Below are 17,327 nucleotides of genomic sequence, written 5' to 3'. Positions count from 1 at the left end.
TACTGTCGTAAAACAATTGTTCATTTACTTTACGGCAACAACATTGCCTTCCTGCACGAAATTTGGTCTTTATATCAAAGATGCTGAGATTACAAGATGAATTGGCCAGTGTCCTGGGGCTCTTAGTTAATGCAGCCGTAATAGAAATTAGTAAATTGTTGGACGAGCGCACCGCTGTCCGTTTGGAAACGACATGGGCTCAAAACATGGACAGTGAACCAGAGAGTAATGAGGCACAGACAGAATCACAAGTGAGGATCTTTATTATGTCAGTAATGCTAAGAATTTAGATTCGAATTTAATAGAAGTCATGTGGAACATTAACCCATTTATCTGTATTGTTTCTGGTTTGCACTGAAATAAGTTGGTAGAGGTAGTTGGCAACAGTTTTGCCTAAGTTAAGTACTTAAAATGAGTTGTATAAAATTCAGGGTCTCAGAAGCAGACTTGATTGTGTCTTCCCCCAAACAGCTGTTGACCATCATGAAGAGATTGTCCAAAGAATCCATGGAAAAAATCAAAAGCCTCATAGATGAGAATACAGCTACCCTGTGCCTGGAAATAGCTGTGATTCAGAGAGAGAATGAAGCACTGAAGGAGAGGGTCCAGATGTTAGATGGAAAGCACAGGACAACCGAAGAGGAGGAGAAGAGTTATGACAGGCAGAGTGAGAATGCAATGTGGGAATGTGGGAATGCAATACTTTATAAGGCTCAGTGAAATAGAATTTGGACTAATATTGTGAATGTGTTCATGCTTTCAGACATGAAGCCCTCAAAGTGTGGAGATGAAGAGCCCGGAGCCACAGATGTTATTGATTCTATGTCCTTGTCCAAAGTCCCCACCAGCAAGGTAAGCTTCCACAAAATATACACAGATTTCTTGATCATGAATAGGCTGGCTATACATTATTTGCTGTTCGAAGATCATTATTTTTAGGGGCTGAGCTTTGCAATTGGTTGTGTGTATGTACGTTTATGTGTGTACGTTTGTACACTCACCGGCCACTTTATTAGGTACTGCTAGTACAGGGTTGGACCCCCTTTTGTAGCTCATCTGCTTCAAAGTTTGACGTGTTGTGCGTTCAGAGATGGTCTTCTGCATACCTCGGTTGTAACGAGTGGTTATTTGAGTTACTGTTGCCTTTCTATCATCTTGAACCAATCTGGCCATTCTCCTCTGACCTCTGGCATCAACAAGGCATTTTCGCCCAGAGAACTGCCACTCACTGGATATTTTCTCTTTTTCGGATCATTCTCTGTAAACCCTAGAGATGGTTGTGCTTGATAATCCCAGTAGATCAGCAGTTTCTGAAATACTCAGACCAGCCCGCCTGGCACCAACAACCACACCACGTTCAAAGTCACTTAAATCACCTTTCTTCCCCATTCTGATGCTCGGTTTGAACTTCAGCAGGTCGTCTTGACCATGTCTACATGCCTAAATGCATTGAGTTGCGGCCATGTGATTGGCTGATTAGATATTTGCGTTACCGAGCAGTTGAACAGGTGTACCTAATAAAGTGGCCGGTGAGTGTATGTGTGTACGTGTGTGTACCCTCTAATCTAATCAAGTTTCACTCCTAGTCTGCAGACATGGAGGAAGGACATCCTGAATGTATTTTTTTACAAGAAAGGAAACTGCAGCAGGACATGCAGAGAGAGGGCACATACAAAGACACATGTGAGTAACAAGGCTTGCACATATGCTTACATACAGAAAAGTGTTGAGATCCGGGCCGAATTGCATCTAATCAAACACTTTTTGAAGCGAGTTGATATGAAACGCTGAGCCGATAGCAAAATAACAGTTAAAGTTTCTCCTCCTGCACAGGTGGAGAATCTGGGACAGAGGCTGAGGAGAGTGCTGCTACTGACTACCCATTGGAGGAGGAGACTGATACACATCCCTCACCAGGAGAGACCCAACAGGGCCCAGAATTACAGCCTGCCCCCAATGACACTAAGAGGAAGGTCCTCACTACAAATCAGAAAAGTAGGCCTATGCGACATGTAAGACGCACCAAGGGCCACATGAGAGTTGGCAAAGGAGACAAACGTTTCAGCTGTGGGCTTTGTAAGAAGACTTTTAGTAAACAAAGTAACCTTAAAGCCCACCAGGTTGTGCACACGGGAGAGAAGCCATTTAACTGCACTCAGTGCGGAAAAGGCTTCACAGCGAAATGTAGTGTCAACATACACCAGCTTGTAGTACACAAAATGGAGAAACGATTCAAGTGCACATACTGCGGTAAGGTATTTGGTACCCAGAGTCACCTTAAAGAACACCTGGTGGTTACCAAAGGAGAGAATGTGTTTAAATGTACTTTATGTGGTAAAACCTTTCCTGCGAAATGTACCCTCAAAGCCCACACAAGAGCTGCACACAAAGGAGAGAGGAGGTTCAACTGCACGCAGTGTGGGAAAGTTTTTTCAAGGCAGAGAGATCTTGTAATACACCAGGGTATCCACACAGGTGAAAGACCATTTAAATGCACAATGTGTGGGAAGTGTTTCACATCCAGACGTAGTTTAAATGTGCATCAGCTGACTGTGCACAAAGGAGAAAGACCCTTCAGCTGTGACATATGTGGCAATAGTTTCAGCCAAAGAAGTGGCCTCAAGTCTCATGAAAGGACCCATACAGGAGAGAAACCTTACATATGTGATCAATGCGGAAAATGCTTCACAGTGAGAAGTGCACTGAACATACACCACAGGGTACACACTGGTGAGAAATCATTTAGTTGTGAAATATGCGGAAAGTGTTTCAGCCTCGCACCCAACCTTAAAAGACACCAGCAGACTCACAGTGGAGTCAAGGCATTTAGCTGTGAGATATGCCCGAAGAGTTTCACCCAGGCCAGCCATCTCAAGGTCCACCAGTGTATTCACACAGGAGAGAAGGCTTTCATATGTGACCTGTGTGGGAAGAGCTTCAACCAAAAAGGTGCGCTTCTGACCCACCAGAGGATACACAGTGGTGAGAAACCCTACAACTGCTCCGAGTGTGGCAAGAGCTTCCGGTCTGCCGAATATCTGAAAAAGCACAAGCTGATACACACGGTTGACAAACCGCACACCTGTGAAGAATGTGGGAAGACATTCCTCACTGCTGTCAATCTAAAAACTCATGGTCAGGTTCACAGTGGTGAGAAGCCGTTTACCTGTGATATATGTGGGCAGGGGTACAGCTCCCTGAGTTACTTTAACATACACAGGCTCATTCACACTGAGGGGAAGTCGTTCAGCTGCTCTGTGTGTGATAAAGGTTTTGTCACACAGAGTAGCCTCAATGTTCACTACCGCACTCACACAGGAGAGAGGCCTCATATCTGTGAGGTGTGTGGGAAAAGCTTCAGTTTAGCACAGAACCTTGTTCGGCACAATCGGGTTCACACTGGGGAGAAACCGTTTGTATGCTCCGTGTGCGGAAAGAGTTTCAGCCAAGCGAACAACCTCAAAGCTCATCAGCAAGTGCACACAGGGGAGAAGCCATACGATTGCTCTAAGTGTGGGAAGAGCTTCTCCTGTATGAGGAGTTTGAAGGAACACAAGTGTGTTGATGTTTGAGAAAGGGAACACTTGCAATATGCATCTCAAGAATCTTATTGCTTATACATCCTGTTCCTGGAAATGGCAGTCTATTTTACCACAACTCTCTAGGTCTATGGTATTGTAAAGCAAATGGAGTATGTTTTGTTAGCATAGTACCACTGTACCAGTATTTACTAATGCTACCTACCAACATATCTGGGTCACAGGATAAAATATAAAATGGATTGAAATCACAATTCACAAATTAGTTATTTAATATTTATTTGAATCTAGGAACATTTCTCATAAAAAAGCTTGACTTGGTAATCAGATACAACAGGTATATAAACATGTCTGTGTGCTTCCTCAACAACCGTTATTCCCATTATAACTCAGGTATACAGAGGGATTTTACTTGCATTTTATTCATGTGGATACAAATTTAAATAAATTACCTCAGAAACACTGAAAATTGTTAATTTGTGTCTGTATTGAATATTACTCAATAACCAAAAGAGGCCTTTTGATATGAGCTATTTTGAAACATAATATAATATATACAATTAATATAGGTTAATATTTTCTAAATTGATTGAGGAATAGGAATGTATTATTACTTTAGAATAGAATCGGAGAGGTTAATCCATGTCTTTGATAGGATTCAGGGAAATGTCACCCTTTTACAACTGCACTGGTCCTTTATTGTGCTGTGCTGCACTCCACGACAGCAGGTGGCGCTGAAGACCATGTTTTAAAGGCAGATGTAGCTGTCCCACTGGACAACTGCACTCGACGTTAATGATACAAGGACAGGGGATATTCTGTACAATGCTCTGGCACTTCACTGGTCTATCTCTACAAGTAATCCAATTAATAACCTGCTTATGTAGCTAGCGAACTGCTGATTTGAAATACAATTCTAGGACAAAAGAACTAGGAGGTCTTATTACAGTATGAATGAACCAGAGGGACTGCGGTTCAGGAGGCTGAACAGACCTCAGATCATCACAGACGAATTACAAGAACCTCAGTACAAGGGTAACAGGTAACGTAGCCATACATTCGATAGATATAGTATTATTATTTATGTTTTATACATAAGTAGAGACATTGCTTCAGAGATGACTTGGTTTTTCCTAGCTAGCAAGCCAACGTTAGCTATCCATGCATGGTTGACAGCTTGAATCAGGTAAACAAGTACGCAGCCTACATCTCTACTAGCTATCTAGGTCAATGTTATAATACACGTCACCTTACAATGGAAATAGATAAAATACTTAATTTGTTTGCATTAACCATACAGTCAATGCAAGACTCAATAGGTAGCTCAGAGAGCATAACATGAGTTGTGTAGGCTATTAGTTATATTGATCGTGTGGCCTATTCAGTGTCCATGCAATCTGTCAATAATTTATTATTGGCTTTGTGAATTATTTTTTATTTCTACTTGCTATGTTGTCCTACCTAAATTATGATCCTCAAACCAGCCTTTACAGCCCTGTCAGAAGACCCATAGAGCTCATACTAAGAGGTCTTTAAAATGCCCATGGAATTTGCTAATACCAGAGATTATCTAGGATATATTATGTTGCTAATACTACACTACTTATATGTAATGTTACCAATGATTTGTTTTCCCCTAGTACCTACAGTGGAAAAGTATTCCGTGTGACCTTGCTGACCCTTGGAGGTTTCCTGGTTCTTCCATTGCTTGCAATCGTATTTCTGCTCGAGTCACCTATCCACCCAGAGTTACTTAGGTGAGCAGGGCTGTATGAAAATACACTATTTTTTCTGTTGTTGAGTTCTGTGTACGACTGTCTTACACCTTGACTTTAGTCAACTGTAATCAACTATACCGCAAGACACTTCAGAAAATTACTCTGGCAATTAGTTAATGGAAACCATTCTTCCCATGGATAGTAAATCCTCACTTTAGTGCAAATATGTTGGTCCCCTGAGTGACATAATCATGTTAGGTTATATGATTATGTACAATTGTTTAATTCTCTACCCTGTCATCCTTTATGAACTTGTACTGTAGGCCTAGATGTTTTTACAGAAGGCTTTATGCATAGCTTATGCTGAGCTGGTATGCCCAGAGATGCGTTTATCATATTTCAATTATTGGTTATTGATTGAGGCAACATAAGTGATGCGCTCAGCTCCAAGTGGATTTGTCTGCAGTCAGTCCAGAATGAGCAGACCTTTCTCCCTGCTATCCTTGTTCCAGCTCTCTGTCATAACCTTGTTGTCCTCACAACAGAACTATTTGTCCATACTGCATTCTCTACTGATTATATTAGACTGTGTGATTTGCTGCCCCTTGCACAATATCCTTCGGCCATAGACAAAGCTGATCTAATTTATCAACAGTGTCTGCCCACAGACCAAATCGCAAGCGTCTCCCTCTCCTCATTAAAATTCATTGCACAATTCTGCATTCACACTTGATGATCTGTTCCGACGTCTACTGTCCAAGTATTTCCTAATTTCTCAACAGCCTTAAGCACCATCAGAGTAAAGGCTATTCCAGGACAGTGGTAGTGACCAGTGATTCTTACTGATGCTATTTTCTCATTTGTTTCCTCTGTCTATTAGCCTTAATGAGCCGCCACTTATGTCGGGGTGCTACGAGCCCAACTTTAAGCTGAGGGAGGCACAAAGGCTGTTTGAGGACCAGCTGGTTGGCCCAGAGTCTGTTGCGAACATTGGAGGTCAGTGTGGGTAGTAAAGCTGGATTCTGGCCACATTACAATGTCTTTCACCCAGTTTGTTTTGGGCTTGTGTAATTTGAGGTGATGCCACAATAACAGCTGTCAGACAGGTCAAAGGTGAAAATGTGCAGTTTGTATTGCTGATTGCTGAAAAAAAAAAAATGAAGTTGTGCAGATGTTTGTGTTACAAAATGACGTGAGCCTGGACATTTATGGACATGATGTACAGTACAGTATTAGCTAGCAATCTACTGGGTCCATTCTGTGATTTTGAGGCCATGATAGTGAACCAACCTTCTTGATTCATTGATTAAAACAGCTTCAGTTTTGAATGCATATTTAATGTATGTCTGCTTCTGTAGATGTGCTCTACACAGGTACGGCTGATGGAAAGATAGTGAAGATAGAAGGGAGAAACATCCATGTCGTGGCAAGGCTTGGCAAGCCACCCTGTGGTGAGTGACTAAGGAGGGAACATATTGGCAAGATCGGATCTCAGGTCTCATTTCACAATATTCCACAACAAAATCTCAACTGAATGACATGTTTTACAAAAATTACTCAATAGATCCCGTTGCTCAATGTTGGTCAAATGCTCATTCATGGCCGATGTCAGCTACACACACTGAGTTATGCCCTTTAACGGTTCCCTATGGAAGTTTAGTTGCTAATTGTTAACCTCAACATTTTTGCTAGAGTGTTTGGTTATCATACTCATGTGAAACAATATCAAGCAATGTATCATTAAACCACACATCCACATACGTTAGGCTTATACCTTAGACAACATAAGCCTCTGGGCACGGGGAGATGTGCCACTATTTTACCAATGGCGTAATTTCTGGAATCTGGATTAAAAATTAGATCAGTGAATAGTTAATTATAGAATGTAACCAAATGAATTGTATGTATTATTAGACAACTAACAAACACCCAAGGATGACTTGATGCATAACAGGTCTAACAGGCCCATAACTGTAAAGACAATTAAAGAATAGACTCCAAAGACACACCCATGTTTTTACTAATTTCAGTTAGTGACACTATTGATAAAAGCTGAAAGTACACATCATATTTCCTCAGATACTTCATGTCCACTATGTATTATACCTGGTTAAGAGGTTTTCATGTCCACTATGTATTATACCTGGTTAAGAGGTTTTCATGTCCACTATGTATTATACCTGGTTAAGAGGTTTTCATGTCCACTATGTATTATACCTGGTTAAGAGGTTTTCATGTCCACTATGTATTATACCTGGTTAAGAGGTTTTCTGAGGTAATGTTTTTTTAATCTTGATGGAAAGGATCCCACGACCAGGAGCCCAGCTGTGGACGACCACTGGGTATACGGGTGGGCCCTAATGGAACCCTGTTTGTAGCTGATGCCTACCTGGGGCTTTTCGAGGTCAACATTGTCACAGGTCAGCAATGCAACCAGATGGCAAGATTACCCTGACCATAGTCATCATGCAAGATGATGAGCAAGAGAGATCATCATATCTGTTATGAGACATTGGCAATTGGCATTATCAAAACAAATTGATGATTTTACCTTTTATTCAGTTATGAACTGCATGTATTTTGTGAGTGATTGTTTTAATGTAAATATTGTGCCACTGTCTCTCCTTGACTCATTGAAAAGGTGAGGTGACCACCCTGGTGTCAGCTGGGCAGATGGTTGGTGGCCGAAGGCTTTCCTTTGTGAATGACTTGGATGTTACGCAGGATGGGAGGAAGGTGTACTTCACCGACTCCAGCAGCAGGTGGCAGTGCAGAGACTACCTCCATCTCATCATGGAGGCCACTGCAGATGCACGGTAAACTAACTATCACTACATGAGTTATGGCCAGACTTGAGTGTATAATTTCTCCGAAAGAACACCTTCACCTGTGTAGTCATACATCCAGGTATTTCGGTCAATGCAGAATATACTATCTTTAGAGAGTCTTCAGAAACTGATCAGTAACAGGAGCTAGGTTGCTCAGAAATCCCAACCAGATTTAGAAAGATTGTCCGTACAGTATTCTTTTAGGCCATTTGTAACATGATAAGCCTTGGTGTGTCTTTCAGTGTCCTGGAGTATGACACAGAGACCAAGGAGGTCACAGTGCTGATGGATGGGCTTCGTTTCGCCAATGGCATCCAGCTGTTCCCTGATGAGGAGTCTGTGCTGGTGGCTGAGACAACAATGGCTAGGATACGCAGGTACAGTACAGCTGGTCCTAAGCAACCCCCTCAACCTTAACTAAATTTGAGTGTGAAGAAACACTGCCCACAGGGATTTGTGGTGGAAAATAATCATTTCTTCCTAATACATTTGGTTGGGTATCGATCCAAAATTCAGTGAATTAAGACATGTACAAATCTGATAACAATGATTAATAATGCATTTTAATACAAGCTTGCAGGAGTACAATAGTGTCTCTCTCTAAGAAATGACCAGAGTAAGTCAAAGAACAAAGAGAAGGTTGCAGTACTTATAGAAGAGAAAGCTTCCTATACATTCCATACCATAGTATGGCCAGGCCATATCAGTCTCTTTCTTGGACTCTTCCAGTTTTCTTCCAGTTTCTCAACATTCCGATCCCATGACTTAACTGGGGGTACCCAGGGGTCCCCTTTATCTCTCCCCCCAGCACCCAACCACACATGACTGTCTCCCAGACTAACCTTGGTTGTACATACATATTACTCTTTATTGTGTTCTTTAATATATGCAATTATAGTTATACAAAATGATTAATAAATGCAATTATAGTTATACAAAATGATTAATAAATGCAATTATAGTTATACAAAATGATTTGCCTTTCACAGATTGCAGATTTACCCACATTAATTTACCCTCATATACACTCACCGAACACTTTATAAGGAACACCTGTACACCTTCTCATGGTGGAGGTGGTGTAATGGTGTGGGGAATGTTTTCTTGGTACACTTTGGGCCTGTTAATACCAATCAATCATCGAATGCCACAGCCTATTTGAGTATTGTTGCTGACCATGTGCATCCCTTCATGGCCACAATTTACCCATCTTCTCATGGCTACCTCCAGCATCATGATGCACCATGTCACGAAGCAAAAGTCACCTCAAACTTATCACTTAATCAATGCCACAAAGAATTGAGGCTGTTTTGAGAGCAAAGGGAGGCCCTAACCAGGATTACTATAGTGTTCCTACTCAGGGAGTGTATCTCCCTCTCTCCTTTGAAAGCTTCTGTACTCATCTCATGGTACGTCAGTGGAACATTTGATGTTGTGCCAGCTCTTGGAGCACACTCCAAACTCCACCCACAGGGCTTTTGTTTGTCTCTAGTTTTATTATTTTTCTTCCTACATAATAGGATTTCATGATTATACTTGTAATGTTGTTTTCAAGAGAGCACAGTCAATACTTCCAGGCCTCACCTGAAGAGATGGTGCAAGTGCTCCGTTGCCTCGGTAACAGTGCCTTTCACCAAGCTATCTGAGTAGAAAGACAAATTGGTCTGTTCTTTTTCTAATAGCATAGCCCATGTTGGTAGAGGGAGGGGGAGGCAGATCTATACCACAAAGCTGCACTTACTTAGGGTTGTTGTGTGGGAGGTGGTGAGTGAGTGAGTGGGAGGTGTTCATTGTTTTTTCATTTCGGTCTATTTGATAATGGAGCCAGTTTGGGATTTTTTATTCATTAACTGTGCAGAATGGAAATTATTATCTGAAATATGGGATATTATTTTGACTTGATTTATTTTAAATTAGCCTTTTAGTTATTCACAGCAAGCTGATTAATTCCACCCTCCCATGATGGGGTTTGTAATAAGTAATTTCTGTTCTGTGTTCTTATCAATTCAGACATGAATTGCTGGTGAACTAAATCCTCTAGCCCTGCTAAAAGCTTAATAACCCAGTCAGAGTAGTGAGAACACTGCTCATACAAGTGTTTTATAAAAGTGTAATTCTGTATAGCCTCTTATCAGTCACACATCCGTGAAAAAAAGATTTTGTGCCCAGAGCCCAGCGCTCTGTTCTGTGTGCACCTGTGTGCACTCTGTCTCAACAATTGATGAGAATTGATTGCATGGCAATCTTCTCTTTCTTCTTTTCCTGACTGTCTCTATAATCCTAGGGTCCATGTCTCAGGCCTGAATAAAGGAGGAATGGACACCTTTGTTGACAACTTGCCTGGTTTCCCTGACAACATCCGCCGCAGCTCCTCTGGGGGGTACTGGGTGGTCATGTCAGCGGTGCGGCCCAACCCAGGCTTCTCCATACTGGACTTTCTGTCCCAGAAGCCCTGGATCAAAAAGCTTATCTTTAAGGTATATTTCGATTTTTTTTATTTTATTGGATTATGAGTCCGGTGTCCATTCCTGTTGATGTTTGCTGTGGGTTTTGGATCCAGTGGGAAACCTGCCTAATGTTGAACATGTAGTTAAAGGATGCACCTCATTCATTGTGACCTGTGATCTCCTTACCTCCATCTCTCCTTCCTCCCTCCCTCCCTCCCTCTACAGCTCTTCAGCCAGGACGTGCTGCTGAAATTTGTCCCTCGCTACAGCCTGGTGTTGGAGCTTCAGGAGAGCGGGGCATGCCTGCGTACCCTTCACGACCCTCACGGCATGGTGGCTGCCTACCTCAGCGAGGCCCTCGAACACGACGGACACCTCTACCTAGGCTCCTTCCGCTCCCCCTACCTGTGCAAACTCGACCTCAGCAAGGTGTGAGCTTGCCATCTCCGAACAAAGCCCATATGTAATCCACACTCCTCAGCGAGTGTCTTAGTGAGACTAGACTACTCTCTGCCTCCTGACACCCCTCCCCAGTCTCCCAAGGGAGTGTGTTCAACCTCAACCAATAACCAGAATTGATGAGAATGGCCTAATGCTAGATCTGCTGCATTGATAGCTTTTCGCCAGCTTCAGGAAAACATGGGCTAGGCTTCTGCACTTCTAAGGCACATTTGACAGGGATGCATATCCATCCCCTCTCTCAGCTCACAACCAACCCTTTATCCTAAGTTGCCAGGTGTGTGTTGCAGTTGGAGCTCAAAGGGCTTTATATTGAAGGGATAGTTCACTGAAATTACAAAATCACATATTTTGGTTCTTTACCCTTAAAGGACCCTCTATGGACAAGGACAGACTTCAGTTCACACTTTGGATCAGTTTATCCGGGAACTGTCACTAACCGCTAACAATGAGCTCTTTTTTTTTTCTTCTTTTTTTTGGAATGGAAGTACATGCATGTTTGAAATTCCATGCCAAAATCATTCAAAATTCTCTGAAAAGACTCATTGGCTTGATTTAAATGACTGAAATGACCCAGGCATGATATTTCAGACATGCTTATTTAGCTACCATTGACTTCCATTGGTTTTTGGTAAAATAGTTAACTGTTAGTGATAGTGCCCAGATAAACAGAACCCAAGTGTGAATTGATTCCTTTCAGGGTAAGGAACCAAATATGTGATTTAGTAATTTGGGTGAACTATCCCTTTAACATTAGTCCTCCAGCCAAATGATTTGCTCAGATGCGGTGAGATTTCTTGTTTTTCAAGCCTGTGTTTTGATTTGTTGAATAAGGTGCCATATTGTTATAATTTTTGTTTTGTTGATGAGCGTGTGCCGTGAACCATTCAGTATCTGCACTTTGAATTAAACATTTTTGCACTGAGCTGTTATATTTTTCGATAATATAACTGACATTTTTCATGTACATTTCAAAAGCGAGAGATGTCAGATTTAATTTTATCAGTTGAGATGCATTAGTAGTATGATTATGTATGTATTTTAGGAACCTCACTTGAGCTGATTTCTTCTGTTGTGTGTTTTTAGTTATCATAGTTGCATGTACAAAATGAGATGAAAAAGAATATGAAAATAAATGTGAATCATTTCTCCCTTCATTTTGATTAACACAGCTTTTGTATACTGCATTGTCAACTGCCTAATGTCATTTTTTGCTCACTGTTGTTGAATGCTGCCAACCTTCACTTATTAATAATAATTATCCTACTGAGCTTCCTTTGAATAATAAAAACACTGTTTAAACTGTCTTGTGTCAAACATACATTGACTTGATGCTAATAGCACTTTGCTAAAGCTGAATACTTAGCACTTTCAAAAAATGGCATAAAGATCGACCTGATACTCACATCATCCAATACTGTAATAGCGTTACTGTAACAAACTAGATAAAAATAAATTGGACATACTGAGAGGTCTCACACTTGCAGGCTTACACAGTAGCTCATTAACTAATATGATATCCACAGAAGAGACCACATATGGAAGTCCACCCCCAGGGAAAGAACTACCGCTGAGTCAGTGAAGCCTGTCAGTTTAGGGGGCTTATTGAAAGAGGGTGCATGATGTGCAGCTTCAAATAAGGCTGCTAGGAGTTCTGTGATGAGAGTATGGGCTCCACTGAGATCCTCCAGGAGGACCTCCCTCTTGGTACTGCTGCTGCAGTGCCAGGCTCTCTGCCTCTCCACAAAATCAGACACTGCAGCACTGATTTCATAAGAGCCACTGAATAATTTAGGCCCTTGCATCACAGACGATTAGATACAAACCCACACTCTGAAAGGGCTCAGGTCACAGGGCTGAGGACGAATGATAACCCAGGCTTTTATACAGGTCCTGTGGATGCATTTTATTTAACCTTAATTTATACTGGTGAAACATGTAATCTCTGGGACATTACTATAAAATCGTCCCCAAGCTATTGCTGCTGCATGCATATAGTCAGAACTCACACCATTACTAGTACATTTAGTTTGTATTGGTTGTGCAGATCTTTAAATACTCCAGTGATGTAGTACGTTTATCATTATAACACCATGACAACCCTCATTATGACAACCCTTTCCCAGGACAACATATTTAATTCTAGTTATGATTTGGAATTCAATTCGTACTGCCTAGGCCTCAAGTGCTCAAGCCCTGCCGGGCTAGGTATTTTGTCATTAATTCCAAATACATGGTTGTATGGCTTCAGATAATTGGTAGTTAGAGAAATGATAGATGGACCTGAAAATGTAATCAAATGGAATAAAAAACAATGGCACTCCGATTACACTTTTATTTAGAGACGTAACCATAAGATAGAGCGGGGTTGTTCCTTGTGGAGAGGATGGTTGATCAGATTGTTCATCTCTCATGGCAGAGAAAATGTATAGTCCTCATCAGACGGAGCCACGGCATCGCCCAAACCTCAAAGTGACAGAGGAAGGTCTGGAAGACGAACATGAACACAGTTAGAGAGAGAATCAGTCCAACACGTCCCTCCAGTCAGTTGCTATACATACTGTACTACACATCACATAAACTGTATTATACTGTACCTGATGCAACAAGCCATCTGGTTGGAATTTGCAGTTGGCAAGGTCTGTGTTGTGATCCTTTTTGCGACACAGGGTGCGTGAGATCTCTACATCCACAATGTATCGGATTCCCTTTACAATCTGCAACAGAGGGCTGTGTTGAACTGATGAGGTGTGTGCCTCATCAGTACAATATGAACAATACCGCGGCACATTTTATATTTGACAATTAAAATGTATTTTAGCCAATGAGGTACTGTATAAAGTAAGAGTTATTGTCCGTCCTCTTCCATACCTGGCTCTGTGCATCCTGAACTGCAGATGCCTTGAAGAGGAAAGCATCATTGGACTGGTTGTTAAAGGCTTCGGTTCCGGTAAGCACAGCCTTTAGAACTCCCCTGTCATTCCTGCTGACATTATAGGGAGAGCCGGGCACTAGTCGATTCCTGGAATTGCTGGCTCTCACACTTTCTAAAAAGAAAGTTCACAAGTTACAATATGCTTACTCAAGGTAACATTCAAACATGTTTTTGTTCTTTTTTCTGTTTACTGCATTACAGGTCTTCTTACAATATTGACCAACAAAGAATCAGGTCTGTTTGTATTGGCTTGTGCTGCAACTGACAGCTTTGCTGCATTTACTTGACCAGTCTAATCAGGCGCCAAAGATGAGTGAATATCACAAAACATTTTCAAAAGCTCTCTTGGGGTCAGCCAGTGAATAACAAAGAAATCACTCCACCTAGAAAACCCAGTCTTGCAACAGTAACGGTTGATCTATGGTTGATCCACTTTGTCAAAATGAGAAATTGAAACCAATCTGAGGGCCTACCAGAAATCTAGCCAGCAGCAGCATTGGATTGCATAAAATTACTCTTATACTGTACTGTTCGAAATATGTTGGAAATACAATAACCAATTTAAAATATTGCACTTGTGATAACAAACTCAGGTATAGATTTGCATATGGCCATAAAACTAGAATACCTTGATTAGATATTCAGATAACCAAAACAACTATAGTGTTTCCCACAATCAAAAACATAATAAAATACAACTCATCACAGACGATTCCATCCTATGTTGGTCAACCTTTTCAAAGGTGATCTTACCAATTGTACATAATCCAGTGAGCATGGAGATAAACAGAAGCATATAACACAGCCCCATGCCTGTGTCTGAGTCGTTACAACATAACTGACTGACTGACTGACTTCCTGTTCGAGAAGTTAGGCAACACTTATACCACACCAGCAGGCTAGCAAAACTTACAAGATAGTTCCCCTTTCTCAGTCAATATGCTTAACCAATTAACTTGCAGGTGCAGCCAATAAAGATCTCCTGAACAGAGTAGTTTGTTTGATTAGTTCTTGTGATGGTCTTTCAGATCTTTTTGAACATTATTTTTATGAATGATACATTTGTTTTTATTGTTAATTTTGTTGGCTGTGTAGTATAAACGTTGACATTATTGAGTGAAATTGTTAAGTCAAATCCATAACCAGGTGTAAAAGCTCTCTTTGAATAATCCTGTGTGATAGCATCACTTTGAAGAGAGCAGAGAGACAGAGGCTGGGGTAGTTCACACCACATCCTGTGTTTGCTGAATTGAAAGCTAGAGAAGTACTCCCAACAAGTCCAGTTAAGTAAGCCAATACTTAAACCTTGCATGCCTATGATGTTTCCTCTATAATATGTCTAACCTTTGTCTTGGATGGGGGATAAATGTACATTGTTAAAAAATGTGGAAGTCATGGAAAAGTAGATAAGCCGTCCAGTGAACATGAAACTAAAGTAGACTGTAAACTAATGCTTGAGTGTACAGTAGAAGTCTTCATTCTCGGCCTGTAGAAACAATCCCACTGAAAAGGTTTATGTAGTTGTGGTAAATTGTGTATGTAGTACCACCTATGACCAGCAGATGGTAGATGCAGCTCGCCTTTCATGGAGCGCCGCACAGATGACACCTTCCCGTCCACAGGGAGGTGGATGGTTTCAGGTGTTGAATCCAGATGTTGATCAGTTTTGGGCTTGAGCACTTGAGGGTGGGTGTATGCTCGTGTGTAGGCCTAGGCAGTTAGCATAGGGTTCTTATAGGCATTCTAAGTATTGTAGTAAGTAAGTATCTATATTGTATTTATTGTTTAGTATTGTTTTTGTTGTGAAGCACATTGACATTTGTCTATATAAACAGTGCTATACAAATACATTTGATTGATTGATATATACGTGCCTATAAGACCCCTGCTATGTTAACTGCTTTTTAACACTTTACACAAATGCTCAACATTAATTCTTGTATCACAGGCCTGTTATACTAATGAAATTCGTGGTGTGCAAGGGCTGCTGCTTGGCTTTGTGTAGACAAAACGAAATGGACCATGGGATTGGTAAATGCTAACTGGTCACCCCAAGTTGAGATTTAAAACAGTTAAAGTAAGGGTTAGGGTTAGGTTATGGTCATTTATGCTGAATAAAAACCTGTTTCAAAATATTCAACTTCTTTATTGTGTTCTTTCTTGTGGAAAGCTGAAATTAACCTTCCTGTAGTGTTCGTTGCTACCCTGCCACTCATGGTGTTCGCGGCCAGATTTGGCCGGTCTGTTTTAACTGCTATTATTATAACACAAAAACCATAAATCATCACCAAATTTTGTTTAAAGACCTTTTTAAGGTGAATCCATGTATGCTGTGTGACAATGCTGTGTAGCATTTGTCTCCAACTAGAAGTAAACATGAGTAACTGCAGTGAATATAGAAAGAACAGACACTGAAAATGTATTGTAAAAACACAAACAAATTAAAAACAGAGACCATATGAACATAACATTGTGTGTGTGTGTGTGTGTGTGTGTGTGTGTGTGTGTGTGTGTGTGTGTGTGTGTGTGTGTGTGTGTGTATTTACGCACATGAATGGCAATGTACAATCAGGTTGGAGTGTGTATGGCAAACATAGGCATGGCATTTTTGGCATGTATGGCTGGTTTTAATGTCTCTAGGGGCACAGAGCTTGCACCTCTTCCTTTTCTGTCCTTTTCCCTGTTCGGGGGGAATCGCTGGGAGAGCGGCTTGGGGAGCGGTCAGCGGAGCGGCTGGGTGCTGCACATTCGTCACCAGACTGGCAGAGGCTAGTGTGCGGGGAAGGTGCTGGCGCCGTTGAATGAGAGGAGTCACCAAAGCTTTCCCAAGCTCTGCCAGGAAGAGTCTCCTCTTGAAGTTAATCCGCCGATTCCAGGCTGGACCTATGTAGGCTTGGAGGTCTGCCCGGTCCAATTCTCTCCACTTGTCCCCAAACACACGCCTCCCCTCCAAGTTTGTCATGTCCAGTAAAGTTTTCTCAATTGACTCTGGTAAAAAGAGTTGGAAGCAGAGGGGTGGGGGCTGAGGGGGTTGTGGTTGTGGGTGTGTGGGTGACTGGGTGTGTGTAAGGGGATGTTTTCCATCTGCTGGATGAACATAATTTAGTGTTTCCCATTCATTTCTTATGGCCGGTCATTTTTGACCGGGAACACCACAGGTGTAACAAAGTTGACTAAACCACTCAAAATTCAATGAAAGTGGTGATGAGCAATTTTATATGTTCAAATGCCTAGTGTGGAGGATATCATAAGATCTTGAGGCAATCAAATGAAAAACACGATATTTATGATTAGTTAAAGTTGTAAATCGGCCAGATTTGACCCCAACACCGCAGGAGGGTTAAGTTAAAAAAAAAAAAAAAAAACACTCAGAAGAGATGTTTTATCCGTTTTTTCTTGTG

At 41.4% G+C, this 17,327-nt stretch overlaps 3 protein-coding genes across 3 annotated transcripts; 2 read left to right on the top strand and 1 right to left on the bottom strand.

Moving 5' to 3' along the window:
* The first annotated feature begins 61 nt into the window (after positions 1–61).
* On the top strand, positions 62–3,988 carry LOC310823292 (uncharacterized protein). Its single transcript, XM_083696119.1, has 5 exons — positions 62–251; positions 472–667; positions 764–852; positions 1,587–1,683; positions 1,834–3,988. Exons 1-5 carry the CDS (start codon positions 81–83, stop codon positions 3,570–3,572), a joined length of 2,292 nt encoding a protein of 763 aa, XP_083552245.1. The 5' UTR covers positions 62–80; the 3' UTR covers positions 3,573–3,988.
* A 359-nt stretch (positions 3,989–4,347) lies between these two features.
* apmap (adipocyte plasma membrane associated protein) lies at positions 4,348–12,282 on the top strand. Its single transcript, XM_083695169.1, has 9 exons — positions 4,348–4,581; positions 5,180–5,296; positions 6,138–6,253; positions 6,616–6,708; positions 7,561–7,677; positions 7,899–8,073; positions 8,328–8,462; positions 10,370–10,562; positions 10,758–12,282. Exons 1-9 carry the CDS (start codon positions 4,490–4,492, stop codon positions 10,965–10,967), a joined length of 1,248 nt encoding a protein of 415 aa, XP_083551295.1. The 5' UTR covers positions 4,348–4,489; the 3' UTR covers positions 10,968–12,282.
* Positions 12,283–13,312: 1,030 nt separating this feature from the next.
* cst7 (cystatin f) lies at positions 13,313–14,765 on the bottom strand. Its single transcript, XM_083695133.1, has 4 exons — positions 14,680–14,765; positions 13,863–14,038; positions 13,589–13,708; positions 13,313–13,478 (listed from the first exon to the last, which is right to left on the bottom strand). Exons 1-4 carry the CDS (start codon positions 14,735–14,737, stop codon positions 13,395–13,397), a joined length of 438 nt encoding a protein of 145 aa, XP_083551259.1. The 5' UTR covers positions 14,738–14,765; the 3' UTR covers positions 13,313–13,394.
* Positions 14,766–17,327: the final 2,562 nt, after the last annotated feature.

Source organism: Argentina silus (genome assembly GCF_951799395.1).
Source record: "Argentina silus genome assembly, chromosome: X".
In the NCBI taxonomy this organism is placed as follows: Eukaryota; Metazoa; Chordata; class Actinopteri; order Argentiniformes; family Argentinidae; genus Argentina; species Argentina silus.
This window is presented reverse-complemented; position numbering and strand designations above follow the sequence as displayed.